The 26290-nt window shown below is 36.9% G+C and overlaps 1 protein-coding gene across 1 annotated transcript in view; it reads right to left on the bottom strand.

The window, feature by feature from the left end:
* LOC150090908 (uncharacterized) overlaps window positions 1-26290 on the bottom strand; it is a 202000-nt gene that overhangs the window by 37996 nt on the left and 137714 nt on the right. Inside the window, exons 5-6 of the mRNA XM_090380604.1 lie at window positions 16382-16463; window positions 2402-2499 (exon numbers count right to left, since the gene is read on the bottom strand). Of these exons, the coding sequence (XP_090236730.1) occupies window positions 2402-2499; window positions 16382-16463 (180 nt within the window). The remainder of the gene's footprint in view (window positions 1-2401; window positions 2500-16381; window positions 16464-26290) is intronic.

Below are 26290 nucleotides of genomic sequence, written 5' to 3'. Positions count from 1 at the left end.
TCAGCAATACTTTTATATAGGTGGGGAATCTTTGGCCTGCACAGGGACAATGAGATAAAATTCCCAGAGTGTGTGATACTTATACACCAAGACTACTTTGTACTTAAAGATAAAGAGCACAAAGTCTTGTTTTCAAGGAACAGACAATATGAACTCGATCTTGCAAGAAACTGATCTCTTCCCTTCTTTCTCCAATTAGGAAGTTTCAGAAAATGCTGAGTCAAATGTAAGGTAAACTTGCAGTTTTCCGAAGCACAAGCCACAGATCCCCCAGTTGAGAAAACTGACGTAGAACACACCACAATTCTGCTGCTGATTTCTGGTTGATTTTGCCTCACAATTTCTTAAAAACTCTTTATTATTGTTCTTTCTGAAATACCAGTAAATTCAACTGCTTTTTTAAGAGGATGTCCTTTAGACCTACCAAATACTATCACTCCTTTATGCCACTTACCAATATCTTTTCTGCACCTGCCTTATATTCAGTGCTGTAAGCAAACAGACACAGAAGATACATATGTCCAATCTCTTACATGCCCTAAATACCACAAGTGATTAACTTTTTTGTCCTTAAGTATTGTAATATAAAAGTATCAGTCAAAAAGTTCCCATGCTCACATATTAAATGTAACTATACTTAAAAAGCCCACTCTCCTTGAGCAGTAATGCAATTTTTGGTAGCAGTTCTGAAATTGTGCTGGTTAGATAGTATGGAGAGCATTTTGAGTGCATCAATAACCTCTTGTTTGCTGAGGGGGAGAAGACAGAGAGTGGTAATCAATGGACACTGCTCGTCGTGGACTAATGTTATTAGTGGAGTCCCTCAGGGCTCAGTGTTGGGTCCATTATTGTTTTCTGTATTCATAAATGATATTGTTGATGGTATATCAAGCTTAATGTCCAAGTTTGCAGACGATACAAAGGTAGGTAGGGTTGTCGAGGACACTACTGACACTATGCTGCTGCAACAGGATCTGGAAAGGTTGAGCAGATGGGCTGAGAGGTGGCAAATGAAGTTTAACATTGACAAATGTAAAGTACTACACATGGGAAACAGCAACCCCAGAGCAATGTATCAACTCTGTGGTACTACACTGATAGTGGTACAGAATGAAAGGAACCTGGGGGTGGTTGTGCAGGCAGATATGAAGTTCTCTGAGCAGTGCAGACGGGCTGCAAGAGTAGCTCATGGTGTATTGTCAATGATATATAGGAATTTTTCTAGCAGGGATAAGGAGGTGATTATTCCCTCGTATAAGGCAATGGTCAGGCCACACCTAGAGTACTGTATACAGGTCTGGAGGTCTCATTTCAAGAAGGATGTAGAGCTGCTGGAACGAGTACAGAGAAGGGCAACAAGATTAGTGAATGGAAAAATGGGGTGCTCTTACGAAGAAAGGCTTAAGTTTTGTAAATTACAGTGTCTGGAGACCCTAGTCTCCAGACACTGTAATTTACAAAACTTAAGCTAAAGTAAACTTAAGTTACAAAACACCTCTATCAGATCACCAGCGAGGTGATCTGATAGAGGTGTATAAAGCCTTGAATGGTTTGAGCATGCTCAATGCTGAAGGGATTCTTCCTCTCGCTCAGAATAATCACCTGAGAGGGCATAAATTCAAATTGAGGAAAGACAGATGTAGGATAGACGTGCGGAAATTTGCCTTTAGCCAGCAGGTGGTTGGTTGGTGGAACAGACTTCCATCCTTTGTCGTGGAAGTTGATAGCCTAAATAAGTTTAAGGCTCAGCTGGACAGGTATTTTGAACGAACAAAGGGGTGAAGTGGAAGTGGGTTTTTTTTTTTTTTTGGCTGATGCTGCATAAGCTTGCTTTCTTACATCAAATGCCTCTACTAATGCTAATGCTAATGTTTGCCACAAAAGTAGCCTCACAAATGTTTCACTTTCAGGAAAAGAAAAAATATAACATGAATAGAGGGATGAGACAATACAAAAATATTTAATGAACTCTTGTTGCACGAGAAATGAGAAGTGTGCAGGTATATTGGCATGCAACAACTTTGGCTGCTCGCCATTCTGTATGCTTTTGCAGAATTACCTGTCAGAGCCAGTGCAATACTACTATGTATCTTTCCTTACTCGGAGTGGCACTTTGAGGAATGAGATCATAGCGATCATCAAAGTTTTTCAATGCTTGATGTTTGCTCAATGTTCCAAATTTCACAGTTTTGACACGTGGAAATCATGATAAAAGTAAATGCACTTCAAACATATAGCAAAGAAATACACTGAATGCTGAAAAAAAGTTCTACACATGTTGATACAGATTGAAATGTGCAATATAACAACTGCAACATTGAACTTCTTGACTGTATTAAGTATCAGTATAAATATTTGTAGCCAAATATTAGATGTTAAATAAACATAGCTCTGTACTTACTATGACTGCAGTCAGCAGTCAGTATGCTTAGCTTTTCTTCCTGACCAGCCAGTTTCCTTTTGTGGTTTTCCATCTTTTCAATGGCCATCTTAAATTTTCTAGGATGAATTAAAGTAATTACAATGATATATACTGTCAGTACAGTTTCTGGAAATATGTATACATATACATGCAAACTATATTCACAAGCATATTTTTACTTGCTTTATTCATAAGTGTGAAACCACTAAACAGATTTCAATGAAAGAAAAAAAAATGAAATTATTGGTCTATTTGATGTGCAGACTATTTATTTATTGTTACAATAGTAGCAATTTCAAGCAGCACTAACATCTTCCCACTATAGAAAAGCAACCAGTATTGCAGCAGAAGCAGGGTAAAATATTCAAAAATATAGTAAAACCTCAGTTGATTACATGGAGGAAAGCATATCCATTAAATTCAACTATCCATTAATGAATACTGCATTAATAAATTAAAGTAATGCCAACCATCTCATTAGCTGCTAGTTAAATCTGTGTTATTGTGAAAATATTTTAACTGATAGTAAATACCATCAAACTGAGACAGTTGCATCAGGTCCTATACAGAAGAAAAACTTGGTTCTGTGGATGCTGTCTGTCATTTCTGAAGTCAATTTAATTAGGGGGTTACCGTATAAAATTTTTAAAGGTACAACTCATAAACTGTGTAGCCATTAACCATATTCAAAGCCTTGATAGCATGTCAATCTGGCTACACAATTTATATCAGGAAAGTTGTTATTTTGACTATCAAAAGAGGTGTTCCTCTTTTCTTCTGAATACTTCTTCACAAAGTAACAAGAATACTTTTGTTACTTAGAACGAAACTTGACAAATGTTTGAATCAGTAAAGTACCTTACTGTTTTCTCCTATGTTAATCTATGAACAAAGTTTGCTAAGAGAATTTTTTTTACTAAATTTTAATACTAAAAAGAATAAACGCACAAGGAGTAATAGACTACAGATTGGCAATTCACTATAAGTCAGTGATATATCGCCATATTTTTCCATAGTAGTAAAAAACCACTGAAGTAGTGTAAATGGCATTGATTTAATTGTATCTCATATTGTGACTACCCTCACAATGAGTTATCATGTTTTGCACTACCTCAAATAAGTAATGCTTCAGCCTATCGTCGGTGGGAGGGTAGGTATCCTGGTGTTGCAGATAGGCCAGAAAGCCTTGAAATGGTGCCATCTGGGTGGTAATATCCCCCGAGAATAAGTAACAATAGTCTTCTCCACTGGTGAAGCTTTACTTATTCGAGGTAGTGGAATACATGGTAACTTATTGTGAAGGTAGTCACAATACGAGATCCAATTAAATCAATGCCATTTACACTACTTCTGTAGTTTTTTTACTACTATGGAAAAATACGGTAATATATCACTGATATTCGTATAGTGAATTACCAATCTATAGTCTATTACGCCTTGTGGGTTTATTCTTTTTAGTATTACTATTATACACACCAACTGGCATCTCTCATATTGTGGAGTTGCCTCACAATGCTTCACCAATGGAGAAAACTGTTGTTACCAACACCAACCTACCCGTCCACTGACGATAGGCCAACAAGCCTTGAAACAGTGCTGTCTGGGTGGTGGTATCTCCCCCCCCCCCCCCCGAGAATAAGTAACAACAGTTTTCTCCATTGGTGAAGCATTACTTATTTAAGGTAGTGCAATACATGGTAACTCATGAAGGTAGTCACAATATGAGATTTTTAAACATGACTCAAGCAGTAGGTGCTTAATGCTTGGCCAGCTCATTTTTTTTAAAGATTTCAGAATTCTCCTAGTTTAGCATTTTCATCACAGCTCCAGAGTTAGTATAATAGCCATATGGTGCAAGGAAGCTGCAGTCTTCTGCTGCACCAGCCAAAAAAAAAAATTCATTCATTCATTAAAAATAATAAATAAATAATAAAATAAAATATCTACTTGACTTCATTCTCATGTAGGTGTCTATGTCAACCTTTGAATTTCCCCACGCTCCCGGCCTCAACCATCCATGGATGGCAACTTGTTCAGTATTCAACAATGATGGCTAAAAGAAAACGTTCTGCAATCCAGTCTAAATGTCTTACCCAGTAATTTGAAATTATGGTCCCTAATTTTAGAGTTATAACAGTGAAATTTTCATATTCAATTATTTTACTTTCACCTTTCAGAGCCTTATACACCTCAATTAACTCTCCTCGAAGCTGGCTAGTTTCCAAACTCTGTTAGCACATAAAAGTGAAGTCGTCTCTCCTCGTCTTTCCTCCAGGTGCACTGCTCATCTTTGGATCCTTTCAAGAAGCTCAATGTCTTTTTTTTAAGTATACGGTCTCCACATCTAAACACAGTATTCCAAATGTGGTCTTACAATTGACTTAGGAAGCAGGATTGAGACCTCCCTATCTCTGCATGCAAATGTTCGAAAAACACCATGGGGCCTTCTTTTCTGCCTGTCTACACCACTCAGAGAACTTTTATGTGTGACCATATCATAAATCCCAACTCTCTTTCATCCTCTACTGCTTTCAATTCAACCCCACCAAGTGTATAAGTTATTTTGGGGTTGCTATTCCCAGGTGTAAGACCTTTATTTTGATGCATTAAAATATAACTGCCACTTTTTTGACCATTGCTGAAGTCTATCTAAATCATCCTTATCATTAACTATCATATAGCTTAACTATCATGTAGCTTATCATTAACTACTTTGCTGATCTTTCCATCATCTGCAAATTTTGATATCATGCCCTCTATCCCTGAATCAATGTCAACTGAGAAAATTGACAAAGGTAAAGAAAGCCAACACGAGAACGATGAGAAACGTTGGATAACTTACATGGAAAATTAGTTTCCCGATACGGCATTCTAGCACTGCTCGCTCGGTAAACAGACGGTAGGTGTTATCTGGAGCAAAGTCAAGAACGATATATTGACTGACAGGTAGGCGTGGCTGTTTGTTTGTTTGTTTGTTATTTGGTTTTTAGGAGCATTAGCAACTAAGGCCATATTGCTCCGGGAATATGCGGTAGTCATTCCCCAACCTTTCCGCATCCTCCGTATTTGGTGGTGGGTAGGCGTGGCAAACAATGTGCTGATTGGTGCGCGAACACAACACACGATAACATCGGTTTAGTATCACTTTAGTAGCACTCAGAAGGACTAATGGTAACTTGCCCTAATGAATGCTTTCCGTAATGGTGAAAAAAAGGTCAGGTTGCCTCCACTTGAATTCCATGGGAGCTTGAACCCCTCCCAAAGTGGAGGGGGCAACATAACCTTTTTTCTTTAGAATCACACTCATATTTATAAATACATTCATAAAAAAAATAAATTTTTTTATGACTGTATTTTTATTTTCTTGTTCAATAATATGCCCTAATGGTGAAAAAAGGTCAGGTTACCTCCAATTGAATCCCATGGGAGCCTGAACACCTCCTGAAATGGAGGGGGTAACCTAACCTTTTTTCTTTAGAATCATGGGTGGACTAGCGCATTAATTGTTTATTATCAAAATATTAATTTTTTATTACTGTACTTTTATTTTTAAAGACACTCGTGTGGATACATACATATCATAACATCAATCAACACCTCAATAGCTATTCACTATATATATATATATATATATATATATATATATATATATAAAAAGAATCTTTCTTTCTTTTCCTATTATTTCCTAACCTAATATTTAAGGTTAGGTCACGAAATATAAGGAAACCTTTTCTATTATTTCTTAATCTACCTTAGCCGACCGGGCTAGCCGAGTGGGTAAAGTACCTGCCCGGCAACCCAAAGGTCGCGGGTTCGATTCCCGCCTCAGGCTTGGATCAAAGTACTGCAAAAACCTTGGGAGGTGCAATATGGCCACAGAAGCCGATACGCCAACAACTGCCAAATCAAAAAAAAAAAAAAAAATCAAAAAAAATCTTAACCTACCATTTAAGGTCAGGTTACGAAAAATAAAGAAACCTTCTCCTTTTTTTGTAACCAAACCTAAATCAACAATATAGTAAAAACACTCGTGAACTCCAAAAATGTGCTTCTAATAATGAGAAAAAAACATAATGAAGAACATAAAAATGAACAGAACGAATCTTTTATTAATTTAGTTTTCATCAAAAAAAAACCAACATTTTATTTTCCTTACAAATTTCTTCCATCTTTAAAAGATTCATTGCTACTACTATCTGTTTACTGTTCATCACAAAACAATTATGCACCATCTCATAAATACACATTATAATGCCAACCAATGCCTACACAGTAGCTTGTCATTTGTTGCACCCACAACCAATCATTTCATTGTTTGCCACATTTACGATTTGCCTTGATTTAAGCTCCAGACTGATAACACCTACCGCCTGTTTACTGAGCTAGTAGGACTAGAGTCCGGTGTCGGAAAACTAATTTCTGTTACATCTGTCTGTGTTTCTATTGTCCTATAAGTTTGCGTTACCTGTGCGTACGTTGGTCTATTTGTTCATTGTGGTTGTATTGTTTTTTTTGCTTCTTGGTATGTTACATTGTTTTCTACCTTATATTTCTGTATTCTTTTTTCTCTCATCCATTCTTCACATTCTTTTGAGTAGGCATTATGTTCTCCTCTGCAGTTTTGGGCATCTTGAATTCTGTGCTGTACAGTCGTGACCCACATTTGGCACAGATGGAAAAGCCTCTACATACTGCTTGAGAGTGTCCATACTTCTGACAATTAAAGCATCAGACAGGGTTTGGAATATATGGTCTCAGTGGGCAGTTTAGATATCCAGCTTTTACTGTTTTTGGTGGTTTTGGAGTGTTGAAAGTTAGAATTATATTCCTCGTTGGGATAATTTCTCCTTCTCTTTTAATTGTTATTCTTTTCACTTGAATAACTCGGTCTTTCAACTCTTCTTTTATCTCATCTTCAGGAACATTGAGGAGATCTCACTCTGTAATTACTCCTTTCGAGGTATTCAGGGTGGAATGAGGAGTAACTGTTATTGGAATTTCTCCAAAAGTTCTTGCTTTTATTAGATGCTTTCCTTGTTTTTGATTTGTCATCTCTATTAGTAGATCCCCTGATTTTAGTCTTTTGATTATTTTAGGGGAACTAGCTATGCTTTCAAGAGTTTTTTGAATTCTGAAAGGTGAACTTCCAATCGGTTGTTCATTCTTAGAATGAATAACTAGAAACAGTGGTGCGACTAGAGGGAGATCCTCTGTCCTTTGTCTTTTAGCTGTACATGAATCCATTTGATCTAGTTTTCTGCTAGTTTGAGTAGCAGAAACACGATCTGCATTTGCCATGTTTGCTCCTTTTGCCTTTGGCAAGAGGACTTTTCTGCCAAGGTTTCTGGCCCCACCACAGGGAGGCAGGAGCAGTGCAGCTAGGAGGCCAAGCAGTTAAAGGGTTAGTTGGTTAGTGTAAACTAGAAATATATAAAAAAAGGTAGAGAAAGGTGAGTTTCCTTTCTGCATTCTAACTTTTGGTTTTTCAAGTATAGAACTGTTTTAAATAAGACTGTTGAGAGAAAGATGGGAACTTAAAAATAATTTTAATCGCTTGTCAAGAGCACTCTGTAAGTCGCAGTAATATCACTTGACCTCGAAAAACACTTGGCACCCGGGGCCACCTTTCTGCTATTGATGCAATTAAGTGACTTTGGCTGTTAGTCAGAATGTTCCCTCCATCCAAGGAAATGGAATGCTAACACATCTTGTCGCACATTTAAGTGCATTTAGGTGCCCAGATCAGTAGCAGATAGTCAGTTGCTTCATAAATGTCGGTGCAAATGAGAGATACGGATCAACTTTATATTTTTTTGCAGTCTAGAAAAGGGGAACTTTTAAAATGAACAAATAAAAATGGAGCAAGCATTAGTTACTGAAAAGGACTTGGTTATCTCACATGAATTTGTTACGTGATTAAATGAACCAACAGATTGACATCTTCATGCGTATGGACGAAAACAGATATTTATTAGTTATCTTTTCTACCTCTATTAATAAAAAGAAGACATGATAATAACAAAGACCATTTCCTCTCAGGAATTTTTAACTTCAACATTAAGATACTCAGCTAAAGGCAGGAGCTATGAAGACAAAGTTTTTAGCAATGATATCTTCCCAGGCATTTTGACATTTCACTCTCAATATATTCCAGTCCAGTTCCACCCAAACAGGTATCAAGAAATTGAGACTCTCATTTGGCAATATGAGCTGATTAAAAACAATAAAATTGATACTACTATTAGGAAATGCTTTCTCATACCAATTCCTAGAGACTGTAATTGTTGCAATTTTCCACTTCTACATTACCATATTCCACCATTACCATTAGCAGTAACAGATATGCAGTTTCAATTAGGAGGTTTAGACTGCAAAAGTGATTACCAAGTTAGGGGAGATGCCACTGACCACTTTCCCCCAGATTTTATTACTTGTTCATTAGAAACTAGTAATAAAATCTCACTGCAAGTTTGCAGGCTCTAAACGTGAAATTTTCAGAACTTTCTGATATTTCTTTCAAGTCATTCATGCCACAAAAACTTCAATGAAAGTGCTCAGACATGCATGTATCTTTGAGCAGTTTCTGCTAATATGGTTCTGCCTTACCACAACCTACACAAATTAGTTAATTATAATAACAGTCATCAACTTAAGTTTGTCTGTGTAGGACTACCTTTAGGAATGTGCAACAGGTGCAGCCACACCAGGCCTCACACAATCAAATTTACCCATTAGATGTAGTAGAAATATGGATGCTTACCAAGTTGCATACAAACAACACTGCTTAATATTTATGTTTTATGTATGGTCCTTGATTTTCTTTTTTCCCCTGATCAAATACAAATGGATGAAAGCTGAAAGGGTATTGTTTACAATATCAATACAGCATTAGGGTCAGCTTATGTATCATTAAGAAAGATGCCCTCATAATTAGCCTCAACAGTCCAATACACTCCCTCCCTCAAAACTACAGGATATATGCCACCAAATGCGGGAGCCTTACTTGAAAACATTTTTCTAATAAACAATCATCTATAAATATGACCACTAATTTCACATGGCTCAGCCTCACGTGCACTGCCTCTAGTTCAGGAAACTGCTAGTTGGGGAGGGGGGGACAAGAAAATCAGGAAATCCACAAAAATCCTTGCACCACCTTTATTCAAATGAATACCATCTCTACAAAATCTCTACAGTAGGCATGTAGAAAATAAAGAGACCTGAGGGTAATTGTGCAGATATGAAGTTCTCCGAGAGAGAGAGAGCAGACAGGCTGCTAGGTAAGCTCATGGGGTTTTCTCAATGATATGCAGGAAATTTTCTAGCACGGATAATGAGGTGCTTATCTCATTGTATATGGCAATTATCAGGCCACATCTTTAGTATCACATACAGGTCAGGAAGCCTCATTTTAGGAAGAACGTAGAGCTTCTGAAATGAGTACGGAGAAGGACAAGATTGGTAATTGGAACAAAAAGGTGCTCTTATCAAGAAAGCTTCAAGAGCAAGCTCCATGCTGATTTCAAATTAAGAAAGGTTGGTTGCGGAATAGACGTATAGAAGTTTGCCTTTAGCCAGCAGGCGATTGAATGCTGAAACAAACTTCCACCTGTTGTTGTGGAAGTCGATAGTTTAAATAAATAAATAAATTCAAGTAAAAACTAGACAAACTATTGGAGTTAATGGATTGGTTTGTTTGTTGCTTGTTATTTGGTTTTTAGGAGCATTAGCAACTAAGGCTATATTGCTCCGGGAATATGCGGTGGTCATTCCCTGACCTTTCTGCATCCTCCATATTTGGTGGTGATGGGCTCGAACCCCGGTCTAATCAAGAAGCGTGTGCTACGCACTGCTGCTCCTTCCCACCTGGCTATGGAGGCACCTTAATGGATTGGTGATATGGGAATTGCTGGGGGGATTTTTTTTTGGTTTTTTTTTTTTTTTTTTTGTGGCCGATGCTGTATAAGCTTGCTTTCTTGCATCAGTTGACACTGCTAATGCTAATCTCTCATCTATGTTTCTAAGTAATTGTAATCACAGTTTATAATCAATGAGAAAAAACTAATGAATAGATCATTATCGACTTCTACTGCCACAACAGATAACATGCACCATCGGTTTAGCGAGAATGCAGGGAGAAACTGCAGTAGCAGGAAACGAGTTTGCCCAGTAAGTTTCCCGTGGTTCTCGTGTTGGCTTTCTTTACCTTTGCCAAGAATTCATTATATATGTATGTATGTATATTCAGACCTTTACACAGGTCTGAATATACAGGTATAAATTACAGTTAAGTACAATCTCCTATCCTGCTTCAATCATGCTTTTCTGAAAAAATAATTGTATTCTGTACAATCTTAACTCCTTTGGTCAGGAAGTCAAATAATATCAACTCAATCTAGAACTGTAAACAGAAGTACAGGTAGGCCCTGCTTTACTTCATTTTACATTTTTTTTTCATTTTACTTTTTTTTTGTTTCACGTTAACATCCTTTTAAAATAATACTGAAAAAATAAAAATTAAAAAAATAATAATAAAAAAATTTCAAAAAGGCAAGTGTAAACACAGCACAGGAAGTGAGTACCTAGGTGGCGCTAATGTCAGTGCCAATTACTTTCTCCTTGTCTGCCAGTGTGCACGCGTTGTGAGGTGTGCCATAAATTTTAATAATTTCCTGTGTTCATTTGTGCCTTATTATTTTAAATAAACTGTGCAACCATATCTTCTTAGTGAGCGGTGAATCTGTGCCTGCACATGTTAAAAAAAGCAGCAAATCTCTAATGACTGAAGTGAAAATGGACAACATTCATTGTATGGAAACTGGAGGGCAGTGTTCAGAGGTGTGCAAAAACTTAACCTTAGCACCTAGCATTAGCATAGGCATTTGATGCAAGAAAGCAAGCTTATGCAGCATCAGCCAAAAAAAAAAAAAAATAAATAAATAAATAAAAAATAACCACTTCCACTTCACCCCTCTGTTCGTTCGAAATACCTGTCCAGCTGAGCCTTAAACTTATTCAGGCTATCAACCTCCACGACAAGGGATGGAAGTCTGTTCCACCAACCAACCACCCGCTGGCTAAAGGCAAATTTCCTCACGTCTATCCTACATCTGTCTTTCCTCAATTTGAATTTATGCCCTCTCAGGTGATTATTCTGAGCAAGAGGAAGAATGAACCCCGGGGGCTCACATCTGGTGAGTATGGGCTTGGCAAACCCAGGGTCCTGAGCTGGATATCATCATTCTTCTCTTTCTTGGTGAATCCCTTCTACTTTTGACTCTCTCTCTCTCTCTCTCTCTCTCTCTCAGGGTTACTCGGGAACTTTTTTTTTTTTTTTTTTTTTTTTTTTTCCTCGTGCAGCATAAGCCTCAGGCTTCCTTGCATCATATGGATATTAATAATAATAATAATAATAATCCCATCAGCATTGAGCATGCTCAAACCATTCAAGGCTTTATACACCTCTATCAGATCACCTCGCTGGTGCCTAGTCTCCAGATGCTGTAATTTGCAAAACTTAAGCCTTTCTTCGTAAGAGTACCCCTTTGTTCCATTCACCAATCTTGTTGCCCTTCTCTGTACTTGTTCCAGCATCTCTACATCCTTCTTGAAATGAGGCCTCCAGACCTGTATACAGTACTGTAGGTGTGGCCTGACCATTGCCTTATACAAGAGAATAATCACCTCCTTATCCCTGCTAGAAAAATTCCTATATATCATCGACAATATACCATGAGCTACTCTTGCAGCCCATCTGCACTGCTCAGAAAACTTCATATCTGCCTGCACAACCACCTCCAGGTCCCTTTCATTTTCTACCACTGTCAGTGTAGTACCACAGAGTTGATACGTTGCTCTGGGGTTGCTGTTTCCCATATGTAGTACTTTATATTTGTCAATGTTAAACTCCATTTGCCACCTCTCAGCCCATCTGCTCAACCTTTCCAGATCCTGTTGCAGTAGCATAGTGTCAGTAGTGTCCTTCACAACCCTGCCAACCTTCGTATCGTCTGCAAACTTGGACATTAAGCTTGATATACCATCATCAATATCATTTATAAATACAGAAAACAATAATGGACCCAATACTGAACCCTGAGGAACTCCACTAATAAAATTAGTCCACGATGAGCAGTGTCCATTGGTTACCACTCTCTGTCTTCTCCCCCTCAACCACCCCTTTATCCATAGCAGCAATTTGCCTCCAATGCCACACTGCTCCAATTTGTGCAGCAGTCTTCCATGTGCAACAGTATCAAAAGCCTTTCTAAGATCCAAGTATATAATATCAAAGTTATTCCTTGCATCCAATTCTTTTGTGACTGCATCATAGTATCCAATCAAATTGGTCAGGCAAGACTTCCCCTTAACAAAACCATGCTGTGTCCGAGCTATAACTGAAGTCTTGTCTAGATGATCCTGCAGTGCTTCTTTAACCAGTGCCTCCATTAATTTTCCAGGAACAGAAGTTAAACTCACAGGTCCACTTATGTCGCTCTTTTACTGTTACGACCATTATGAATAATACTGAGAAGATCAAGCAGTCACATACAGGAATTGTTAATGAAAGCGTTTCAAGAACAACTTATTCAAGGAGGGAGAAGTTACTAGTGCTGTGGATAGATGATATGAACCAAAATAACATTCCTGTAACACAGGCAGTGGTTATGGACAAGGCTAGGAGATTGTTCAATGAAATTAATGAGGAATTGGGAGGGACACATCATTTTTGACTAGCAGGAGCTGGTTTTCCCAGTTCAAAAACCAGACCAGAATTCACAATGTAAAAATTACTGATGAGGCGGCTAGCACCAGCACTCCCATATTCCAAAAGTTAATGGATGAAGGCTGCTACATCCCAGACTTGGTCTTTAATGTTGATGAAACGGGGCTGTACTGGAATAAGATGCCTGGCAGGACATACATAGTCTGTGAAGAGAGGTCTGCCTCTGGTTTTAAGGCTGAAAAAGATTGGCTTACATTACTTCTGGGTGGTAATGCATCAGGCACTTTTAAGTTAAAGCTGATGTTGGTGTACCATTCAAAGAATCCATGTGTTATGAAGGGCATTGTGAAGACTCGACTTCCTGTTTTCTGACACTCTAACAAGAAGGCATGGGTGACTCGACCCTTTTTAGTGAATGGTACACTTCATACTTTTGTCCAGAAGTGGCCCAATTTTGTGCAGCAAACAACTTGCCCAAAAACATTGTTTTAGTCCTCAACAATGCTCCAGGACATCCACCAATCTTGAAAATATCCTTAATGACATTCTGAATGTGAAGGTCATTTATTTGCCACCCAACACCACCTCACTGTTGCAGCCAGTGGATCAGGGTGCTATTATGACCTTCAAGGCATACTATTTACATATGACCTTCAAAGGGATTGTCAAGGCAGTCATCTAACTCAGTGATTGTGACGGACTACTGGAAGTCCTACAACATCCTTACGGCCGTAAGTAACATTACTGTAGCCAGGAAAGGTCACAATCATGGATGAATGGCGTTTGGAGGAAATTGTGGCCTGATGCAGTGTCTTACTTTCTTGAGTTTGAGCCAGTTTCAGCAGTGGCTGAAGATGTCACTCGAATGGCTGAGGATGTTGGCCTTGACAAGGTTGACATTGATGATGTCAGTGAGTTGCTGCAAAGCCATGGTGAGCCTCTTTCAAAGGAAGACTTAGAGGAGCTGGCTGCCCAACTGGCTAAACAGGATTCTGAGGAGGAAGAGCAAGAGATTGCACCAATTAGGACCCTCACCACAAAGACACTTCAATCAGTTTTGGCACAAATATAAACAGGTTGTGAAACTCTATGTGATAATGACCCAGACTGAGAAACTCTTCCATCCAAAGAGCTGTTACTAACATATTTAAGCCCTACTACAATATGTTAGAAGAGAGAAAGACTCATCAAATATCATTGCTGCAGCTCTTTTCTAAGGCCAAAGAACCTGCAGAACCGATCGACCCTCCATCAGACCCATCCCATTAATGTTGCCCCATTACGCCACTGTCAAAGAACATCAATGTGGGGGGGGGGGGGGGGCAGACAGTGGCATTACTACATACTCCAAAAATGGCTCTACAGGAATGAAGTGCTACGTTAAATTTTTATTTTATTACTTACATTTTATCTATAAATATTATTTATATCTCATAATTATAAAATAACCACAAATATTTAATATGAAAATCACTTATATTAACTCTTATGGTTCAATTTTCATAGTGAAAGAAACTATCTCATTTAAATACATTATAATTCTTCCTCGATTTACGCTGCTTCAGCTAACGACCCTGACACAATGTAAATCAGGTTGTTGTTTGGTTTTTAGGAGCATTAGCAACTAAGGCCATATTGCTCTGGGAATACACGGTGGTCATTCCCTTGACCTTTCTGCATCCTCCGTATTTGGTGGTGGTGACGGGCTCGAACCCCGGTCTAATCAAGAAGCGTGTGCTACGCACTGCTGCTCCTTCCCACTTGGCTACGGAGGTGCCTGATGTAAATCAGGACCTACCTATATATGCTTATTGATTATTACAGACAGGTGAAGGCAAAGACTGAATATAATTAAAGTAAGACTTTAAACCCAAGAATTATCAGAACTATTTTTTAATGTTATGTAAACCCTTAGAAATTTATTCTGCAACTGTTTGGCCATTTTCATGTCATGCAAATAATCAGTTCATCTTTGGAATAGGATTTAAATCAAGAGCTGAAATGAAATCTGGTTTTTCTTATTCAGTATTAATATCATAGCTGCTAGTAAAAAAAGATCACTCATTTAACAAACTTTGGAAATAGCCAGCAATGAAGGTGGCTAATAACCCTTAAGCAGTTGTGCCAATTTTTTTTGAGGCTCACACGTGCACTTGGAAAAAGTTACCACATTTATAACCTTAAAAATCAGAAATAAATATTTCGAAATTGTTTATTTTTATGTCACCTTTATTTTGTATCTATTATGTGAAAAATCCATTTTTATATGAAAATATACGTTTTTAATTTTTTTTAACCCCCTTCCCTCTGCAGCACTTCAGACATGCTTTTTTATTACCTCCCTTATTTGGGGGTTATCTTCACTGTCAGCAAGTGGAATATAAATAAAAAATCTGCATGCTTCAATAATTGAATGCTACTGAGACTCTACAATAACATGAAACTGAGACTATCAACTGGAAGCACTGCAAAAAAATACAGTCAGCATGCTTCAATAATTGGATGTGACCAGGGTCGGATTAAGGATGAAATAGCCCCCAGTTATATTTAAATTTGAGGCCCCTTTAATATACATACTGTATACCTGTATATATATTACACTCATACATACAAATACTATATAGGTTTTTATATTTATATTGTGAATAATAATTCCTTGATAAAAATGTAAACTAAGAGGTCAAAAATGTTTTATGTTTTTTGACTTGAAAAATAAAGTACACTGAAAATGAGGACCCTCTTCAGGTGAGGGGCCATGGCCAGTTTGGCCATATGTTAACATGACCCTGGATGTGACAGCTGTTTTTCAAAACATGCATATAATTATTGAGAATAGAATGTGACCTGGGACTACAATTTTTCTGTTTGCATGATAACCACCAGATTTCTGTAATTTACAATGGATAAATCAAAGAAAACATTTTTATTTCAATAAATATTGAGAGTTTCAGCCATGTGGACTGAGCAGATGAAGAGCATGACATTGTTAAAATTGTGTGGTCTCAAAGACCCTGCATACCATGGGTTAAAGTTCTAATCAAACAGGATGAAAACTTTGCCTCTTTCTCCATTATGCAATGAAGAAACCCAGACGAGAGATTTTATTCTAGTCAAGCCTTAAGTTTTCCTATTCGTAGAATCAGGAAAATTAAATGCTTTTTTTTTATCAATAAATATTGCAACTATAAATTGTATTTTTTTGGGTAATGTGTGTGTGTGTGTATGTGTGTTACCTTTTTTCTTCTTCTAAAGTTCTCTCTCTTTCATGCAGTTTAAATTTCATTGCATGGATGTCCTTCACCTTTTCTTCAATATCTGAAAATAAAATAAAACACCTGATGTGGTCTTTGGATGAAGTAATTACATGGACAAGACACACCATTAAAATTCACAACACCAACACTAAATTATAAAAAACAGTTACTTTTTCTCACAGAATCTTATCAGTTGTTGCCTCAACAACTGATAAGATTCTACTCATGCCACTTGTTTTAAATGATTATTCACTATGATTCCTTCTGCTTTAAAGGTATATGTCTGCTCTGATATTTCTTATGACTTCCCAATTTGGAATCTCCTTTTTTTAATCTCCTGTTGCTTAAAAATTGCTTCAATCAGTTCTATCAAATTCATTTGTTGCCTCTCTTGTTTGACTTGGTGCAATATAGCCTCAGATGCTGATACGCCATAAAACCACTAAACAAAACAAACCAGCTGCTCTTGTTCCTAAACTCTACAATCATTCAGTTTGACTCTTTTTGAAACTTGACTTTCTCCAAAAGAGCTTTCTTAACAGTAAAGTAATTTTTCTTGGTGTTTTTAATGTTCACTCCTCTAATCGGCTTCAATTTTCTAGTATACAGACCCAGAGGATTTTGCCATTATTAATGACCTCACACAACTCTTTCACTCATCTATTAATACCACATATTTAATACCTTTATATTTTCCTCCCCGACACCCCTTTCAAAGTGCACAGTATATACCTCTAAGTACCTCAGACCAAAAGTTGGTGATCACTCTTCTCCAATGAAGCCTGTCTTATGACCATTTTCAGCCTAATGTCATTTGGCATTATAAGACTGAGAAATGGGATGATCCACACAATTTTCATTCTTCATTCTTTAGTTGGACTGCTGTTTTAAATCTTTCGATCCTAATATTTGCTCAGACTGTTAGAGAAATTATTCTTATAGGGATGCAATCCTCATTCCTAATCCCACCACAAACTCTTGTCCACTTGCAGAGCCATGGCTTCCAAAAAATGCACTAAAGCTGTTCAGGATAAGAATATATAATAAAGGAATTATCTTTTATCCAGATCTCAAGCATCATTTTCTGCCTATTGAGGTTTGCAACAATTATAAATAATTTATTAGCATGTTACTTGTCCTGTAATATGTGCATCAATGATTGTCGTAAATCTCTTCTTACCATACCAACCACATTCTATTTAACTGCCTTCCTTGGTCTTCCAACAGAAAACTTTAGAAGAATTCTGAACAAATTTGATACCAAAAATTCTCCAAACCTGTACTGATCAGATAAAAGGTTTTGACATAGTTTTAGAGCTAACAGTTGATGGATTTCTCCATTTCTTTGGAAAGAGTTGAGGAAATTTCAATTAGACAATAGAATTGGAAAGGAGGAATTTGTTGCCCTTTTTAGTAATGGGATGTGTGCACATTTCCATTCAGAAGGAGACATTGGTACAATAAGTGAGTGTAAAAGGTGACACGACACAGAAGTTGTGTCGTGGAGAAATCCTTCAACCGTTAGCACTGAAACTATTTCAAAACCTTTCATCTGATCAGCAGTTACCAATATGGATTCTGTCCTGTTGATCCAGGGCTAGATAAAATTTCAAGGGAGACTGGAAGGAAAATAGGGGAGGCTTTTTTAAAAGTCTGATTTCAGCTTTTTCTTAAACATTACACTATATAATAAATTTTCAGAAACATTTTGTTTATCTGCATTTTTTTTTTTATGTTAATTTATGAATTTGAATATTATGATTCTGAATATAACCTTATTTTTTACATTGCATACGGCTGTCCCAGAAATGAAATAAAAATATATATGCAATAATGCTACTCGTATATCAGATTTATTAACAAGTTTAACTTCTGTACAGAATAGAGTATACATCATTGTTACAAATAAAGAACAAGCTAAAAAAAATCAAAAATTAAAAGTTGAAACTCACATTAACAAAAAAAATTCCTCAGAAATGTACATTTGAACATGCTTATCTTTTGTCATCAATGTGAGCATCCTAAACTAAAAACCAGATAGAGTTGCCCATCACAGCCTCATTCTACCACTTAATTACCTTCCTTGGTACAGCTTCTCCTCTAACTAAATATCGTGTGGAATCTACCCACATTCTTCACTAATAGTCCCTCAGGGCTCAATGTTGGGTCCATTTTTGTTTTCTGTATTCATAAATGATATTGATGATGGTATATCAAGCTTAATGTCGAAGTTTGCAGACGATACAAAGTTAGGCAGGGTTGTCAAGGACACTACTGACACTATGCTGCTGCAACAGGATCTGGAAAGGTTGAGCAGATGGGCTGAGAGGTGGCAAATGAAGTTTAACATTGACAAATGTAAAGTACTACACATGGGAAACAGCAACCCCAGAGCAACGTATCAACTCTGTGGTACTACACTGACAGTGGTAGAGAATGAAAGGGACCTGGGGGTGGTTGTGCAGGCAGATATGAAGTTCTCTGAGCAGTGCAGACGGGCTGCAAGAGTAGCTCATGGTGTATTGTCAATGATATATAGGAATTTTTCTAGCAGGGATAAGGAGGTGATTATTCCCTTGTATAAGGCAATGGTCAGGCCACACCTAGAGTACTGTATACAGGTCTGGAGGCCTCATTTCAAGAAGGATGTAGAGATGCTGGAACGAGTACAGAGAAGAGCAACAAGATTAGTGAATGGAACAAATGGGTGCTCTTACGAAGAAAGGCTTAAGTTTTGCAAATTACAGTGTCTGGAGACTAGGCACCAGCGAGGTGATCTGATAGAGGTGTATAAAGCATTGAATGGTTTGAGCATGCTCAATGCTGATGGGATTCTTCCTCTCGCTCAGAATAATCACCTGAGAGGGCATAAATTCAAATTGAGGAAAGACAGATGTAGGATAGACGTGCGGAAATTTGCCTTTAGCCAGCGAGTGGTTGGTTTGTTGGTGGAACAGACTTCCATCCCTTGTCGTGGAAGTTGATAGCCTAAATAAGTTTAAGGCTCAGCTGGACAGGTATTTTGAACGAACAGAGGGGTGAAGTGGAAGTGGGGGTTTTTTTTTTTTTTTTTTTTTGGCTGATGCTGCATAAGCTTGCTTTCTTGCATCAAATGCCTCTACTAATGCTATTGCTAATGACCCAGATTTGGTCTGAAGAAATCCAGGTGATAGTGCAAAGCTTGATAGACAATCCACATCCCATTTCTGCATAATTTTCAATCAACTTGTCAACTACAATTCTTTGTAATTTTCATTCTTAATTTACCAAGAAAGCTATTCACTATAAAGTGAAACTAACTGCCATGCATTTCATTCAGTATCAGTTGTGTTGTTTTCCAATTCTTGTGAAGCTAACATCTACTTGTGGACTAATAAATATGCCACCTTTCACTTTTGCATCACACAATTTAACAATACTGATGTAGGTTTATTATATTTAATGTCTAATCTTGTAATGACACAAAGGCAAGCATGAAAGTTAATGACAGTAATCAGAGTATGCTACTCCAAAGAGACCAGAATAAATTGGGCAGTGGGTTGACATCAAGGAATTGAAATTTAACCTTGCTAAATATTAAGATATGTTTGATTAGTAAAATAACCCCAAAATAACATACCATTTGGGTGATACCAAACTCAAGGTAGTAAACAATACTGATGTAGGTTTACTATGTTTAATGTCTAATCTTGATAATGACACAAAGGCAAGCATGAAAGTTAATGACAGTAATCAGAGTACGCTACTCCAAAGAGACCAGAATAAATTGGGGAGTGGGTTGACATCCAGGAATTGAAATTTAACCTTGCTAAATATAAGATATGCTTGGTTAGTAAAATAACCCCAAAATAACATACCATTTGGGTGATACCAAACTCAAGGTAGTGAAGAACAAAAAACACCTAGGAATAGTTGTACAGTCTGATAAGAAATGCTCTGAGCAGTGAAGACAGGCAGCTAGAGCAGCTCATGGTGTTCTATCAACAAATAATATGCAGGAATTTTAGCAGCATAAACAAAGAGGTGATTATCATACTGTATAAGGTAATGGTGAGGGCACACCTTGAGTAGTGCACAAAGGTTTAAAAGACTCATTTTAGGAAGGATATAGATGTTGGAATGGATGCAGAGAAGAACAAGGTTAGCCAGAAACACAATAGGGTACTCTTACCAAGAAAAACTTTATAAGTTCTGTAAATTGCAATATCTGGAAACCAGACATTGCAAAGAGACCTGATTAAATACTGATGACATTCTTACTCTTTCTTAAATGACACACATAACTTTTAATTTCAAAGGACAGGCAAATAAAGTGTGAGTGTGTGTAGCTGATACTGTATAATCCACTCCCTGAAATCATATCGTCACTTTAAAAACTAATACAAGCCCTACATCACTGAGAAATCCTGATCAAACTGAACACAGTAATTCTACAATAATGTGCATTCTGATAAATATTCAAAGTAACGCAACTTGTTATTTCTCATTGTGAAATTTAAATGTATGATACCAATTCATATTTTTTACCTTCCTGTCCCTTTATGTACACAGTGAAGAAAGTTTCTTTATTAATAATTGCTTTTAATGCTCGCAGTATTAATGCATAATTATTAACTGTTGCTTTATTAACTTATAATTATTAATTATTGTTTTATTAACTTTTAAATATTAATTGTATAATTTTGTTTTCTTTATGATACTTTTGTTATGCACTTTTTTGTTTCAGTCAATTTATATATCTATTATGTACACCCCCGATGTGGCCACTGTGATGGGTTATTGTATACTATTCAGTATTACAATAAAGATTTTCTAATATTATACATATTTGGAAAATAGTAAAAAATGAATAACTAAACAATGTACAGTGAAACTTCTCCTAACGGACACCTCTCATTAACGGACATCTCTCTACAACGGACATTTTCAAATTCCCCAACTCACCTTCATTGGTTTTAACGTGTTTGCAGCTTCTGTCTAGCGGACATTCTCTTTAACGGACACGGACAGGCAATCTGCACTGTTTCGTTTAGATTAGCACTTAATTTGATCTCCCCACAACGGACTGCGGGAGAGCTCACGGCCCTTTTTCTAGGAACTTTTCTTCCACGTATTGCCTCAATCATGTGTTTATCTTCTATTTCCGATTCTCTGAATTTTATCAAGGTTTACGTCGCGGTTCTAAACCCTTTTTCAAGAATTTTAAGGCACGTGTAAAACTTCTGATTATTACTGTGCGGGGGGAGGGGAATATGGTCGGCCTTTCGTCTTTTCAGTTTTCAGTTTTGTTCAGTGTCGTGTGAAGTGCACAATGTCTTCTCGTAAACATTTAACTTTAAAAGATAAAGTCGAACTCATTAATGCGTATGATCGGCAAAAAAATAGTGTTCGCAATCTCGCTGCAAAATTCAAAATTGGGAAGACGCAGGTAAGCGACATCCTAAAGAAAAAAAATGAACTGCTCAAACAATTTTGGCAACACGGAAATGATCAGGTTCAAAAATCATTCCCGAAAACTGTTGGACTTCAAATTTGTCGCGCATGTGCTAAAAAAATTCCCATTAATGGGCCTATTATTAGGGAAAAGGCTTTGGAGGTTGCGAAATCTATGGGAGTAAATGAGTTCAAAGCTTCTGTGGGATGGCTAGACAAGTTCAAAACTCTGCATAAAATTTCTTGGAAAACCGTAAGTGGTGAAGGTGGATCTGTTGATACTGGGGTTGTAAGAGTGGACCGTCAAATTGGAAGATTTATGTCGTGATTTTGAAGCTAAGGATATTTACAACTGTGATGAAACAGGGTTGTTTTTTTTAAAGCTCTTCCTGAAAAAACGAGATTTTAAAAAACGAAAAGTGCCAGGGCGGAAAATTTTCTAAGGAAAGCTTTTTTTTTTTTTTTTTTTGATTTGGTAGTTGTTGGCGCATCGGCTTCTGTGGCCATATTGCACCTCCCAAGGTTTTTGCAGTACTTTGATCCAAGCCCGAGGCGGGAATCGAACCCGCGACCTTTGGGTTGCCGGGCAGGTACTTTACCCACTCGGCTAGCCCAGTCGGCTTAAGGAACGCTTGACTGTACTATTGTGTACAAATATGCTGGGAGACTTTGAACAACCTCTTGTTATAGGAAACCCACAAAATCCTCGTTGTTTCAAGGGCATAAAGTTGAATCTTTTGGATGTTGACTGGAAGTCTAATAAAAAAGTGTGGATGACACGAGATATCATGAGCGAATGGATAAGTCAATTTAACCAAAACATGATTCGTCAAAACAGAAAAATTATTCTTTTCATGGATAATGCTGGATCTCACCCACACATTGAATTGTGCAACATTCAAATCATTTTTCTACCACCAAACACATCTGCAGAGTGTCAGCCCTTGGATCAAGGGATAATAAAAAATTTTAAACTTCACTACAGAAAACGTGTTTTAAGACATCTCATTGCAAACATGAACGATGTAACATGTGCGAGTGACCTTGCAAAGAAAATCAGCATCCTAGATGCGATTCAGTGGATTTCCTCTTCAGTAAACGCAATTAGAAAACAAACTGTCATGAACTGTTTTGTAAAGTCTGGCTTCTCAAACGCAAAAACTGAAGTTGTGAACAGCAATGTGGAGCACCAAGAAGAACAAGAACTTCAACATCTATTGATAATGTACGATACTTCCGCTACAAGTGACCCTGGCTACAAAGATACAGAAGATGGTGCTCTAGATATCAACGACATTATCATCAATATTTTTCAAGAAGTTCCTCATGAGGATGAAGAAATGGAAGGAGGTCATTCTGTCGAAGAACATATTAACGACGAACCACCCATGAAAATAGAAGAAGTGCTCATACAAATCAATCGTTTAAAAATGTTTTTCGCCACTGAAGAAGATACGGAAGGACTTTCGATGGTTTCTTCACTCCAAACAAATGTTGAAAACAAAATTATCAGCCGGAAGAAGGTGCAGAAGAAAATAAGTGATTACTGTATGCATTTTTCTTAAGATAAAGTCATAATATGCATAGCACAATTGTATGTATATTATTTACAAAAATATTGTGCAAAACCTGTATATAATTTAATTTAATTTTACATTAAACGTTTAACGATTTTTCTTTATCTCTTGTGTATGTAATTGTATATTATTTACAAAAATATTGTTCAAAATCTGTATATATTTTAATTTAATTTTACATTAAACGTTTAACGATTTTTCTTTCTTTCTTTTTTTTTTTCTCCCTCAGACTTCTTGTTAGCGGACACTTCTCTCTAACGGACACATTTTCATTTCCCATGGCTGTCCGTTAGAGGGAAGTTTCACTGTATTGCAAAATCAGATAAAAAACATAGGTATGAATATCTAATATACATATATCAGATTATTAGATACATATATTAGGTTATTAGATACATATATTATATATATGTATATATATTAGCAAAGCAGGTTTTCCTGCTTTGCTAATAAATATATACATAAATAGTGATTTTAAAAACTAAGTAATTAAATAAAGACTCTGTATTTGCCATATTACAAATACAGAACCTTAAAGTATATAGCATGGTGCTTATTTTTTTAAGATGATATTTTCAAGGTAACCTGGTGATATTTTCAAGGTAACCTCTGCCTCTGTTCGGGCATTTTTCTAATCTTCCAAGTAAGTTTAGCATGATGTGCATTAACATCTCCAAAGAAATATTGGCAATTTTTTCATTAATTCTTTCTTTAAGCTCTTCAATACTATGTGTGCAATGAGAGTGCACCTTGCTTTTTAAGTGCACACATAAAAAAAGTCACATTCTGAAAAGTCTGGAGACCTTTGAGGCTAAGAAATGTCACCATTCCTGGAGATGATGTGGTTATGAAAAGGCAGTTGTACAGTATCCACTGACACCTCGGCAGAATGAGACATTATGCCACCCTGTTGAAATCATCAACTGGCCTCATTAACTTGAGGACACTTAGTAGCTGGCTCATTAGTCAAAAAAGTTGCAATCATATTAGCATAATGGATCAATAATGTCCTGAGATGAAACTGCACACCACACTATTACCCAGTCACTGTACAATGGATGCTAATGGAACTAGCAAGGGTTTTATTTTGAGCAATAACATAAGTTTTGTTTATTCACAAAACCATTTTGATGAAAGTCAGCTACGTCAGACATCCACAGTTTTATGAATAAAGTCTTCATCATGATCCATTTGAGTCAGCATTCCTTGACAGAAATTTTTACACGTAAGGAGATTGCAAAGTTTTAATTCTTGCAGTACCTGTACTTTGTAAGGGTGTAAATTTAAGTCCTGGTGCAATATTCATCATACACTCCTATTGGATAAGTTCAATGATAGTGCATGCTGATGTGCAGAATGCTTTGGACTCCATATGAGAGTGGTCATGACAGCTGTGATGTTTTCTGGTGTATGGCTTCTTTTTGAGAGCAAAGCCAATTTCTTCAAAATTATATATCCATGTTTTAATGACATGAGCAGAGAGTACTGGATCTTGATGCTTAAGCTTAAAATAAATACAAAATAAACACTGAATGGTGTTTATTCACAGTGAAAGAACATTGTGCTCCACTTCTCTGTTCTGTGGTTACTAAATGGCAATATCTGGACAAGAGTATGTCAGGTGATGAAATCCTCCGCATCACACTGATAACCAGAAAACCAATTTTTTAAATTGTTAGTTTTCCAGTACAACCTTTTGTGTATGTGTGCACACATATACAGCAAACCCTTGATTTTACAGATTAATAGGGGGAAGGGCACATCCATTATTAGTGAATGTCTGTTAAAATGAAAGTTTTTTTTCTGAAACCATTTATACCCATATAATTGACAATTTAAACACTTACTTTGTACGTATAAACTCCTCTGACCTTATGTAGTCATCACAGAATATAAAGAGAAAATTTATTTATTTATTAGAAACAAAAGAATAAAGTTAAACAATAAAAAACAAAATTTTTATTTATCTTGAATAAACCACATCTTTGAGGTTAATACTGGTTGCTATTTTAATGTGCTGTTTATCACCGGATGTTGAAACACCTCCATCAGTGAAAATGCCTTGATTTTACAGTAACTGACATTAGCATTAGTAGAGGCATACAATGCAAGAAAGCAAGCTTATGCAGCATCAGCCAAAAAAATAAAAAAAAAAACTCATATTTCATCCCTCCATTTGTTCCAAATTGCCTGTCCAGGCAGCTTTAAATTTATTTAGGCTATCAACTTCCACAACAAAAAATGGAAGTCTGTTCCACCAATCAACTACTTGCTGGCTAAAGGCAAATTTCCGCACATCTATTCTACAACTGTCTTTCCTCAATTTGAATCTGTGCCCCCTCAGGTTCTTAATCTGAGCAAGAGGATGAGTCCCATCAGCATTCAGCTTTTTCAACCCATTCAAGGCCTTATACACCTGAATCAGATCACCTTGCAGGTTTGCAGAACAAATATTTCTTGGTAAGAGCACCCATTTGTTCCCCTCACAAATCTTGTTGCCCTTCTTTGAACTCGTTCTAGCAACTCTACATCCTTCCTAAAATGAAGCCTCCAGACCTGTACACAGTACTCTAGGTGTTGCCTGACCATTAGTTAACTCACAACGTTTATCCATATTGACATTGAATTACCGTCTATGTGAATGCAGTGAACATATATACCTGCCAAGTGGTAGGTTCATTCACTAGCAAGAGGGTGTGACAGCGCCGCATTGCCCAGGAACCAGGTATCCCATGAATTCTGACCTTTCAGTGTATATATATCATTTATGTTAGTGTGGAGTGCTCTGCAGTTCCACTGGAATCTCTAGTACTAATTTTTTTCAGCCTGGTCTGTACTTCTTAACAGAAGAGACTGCTTCTACAGGGATGGGATACAC

This window comes from Mastigoproctus giganteus, chromosome 1 (assembly GCF_048544385.1).
Source record: "Mastigoproctus giganteus isolate SK-2022 chromosome 1, ASM4854438v1, whole genome shotgun sequence".
NCBI lineage: Eukaryota > Metazoa > Arthropoda > Arachnida > Uropygi > Thelyphonidae > Mastigoproctus > Mastigoproctus giganteus.
The sequence above is the reverse complement of the archived record's forward strand: the minus strand, read 5'-3'. Positions and strand labels throughout refer to the sequence as shown.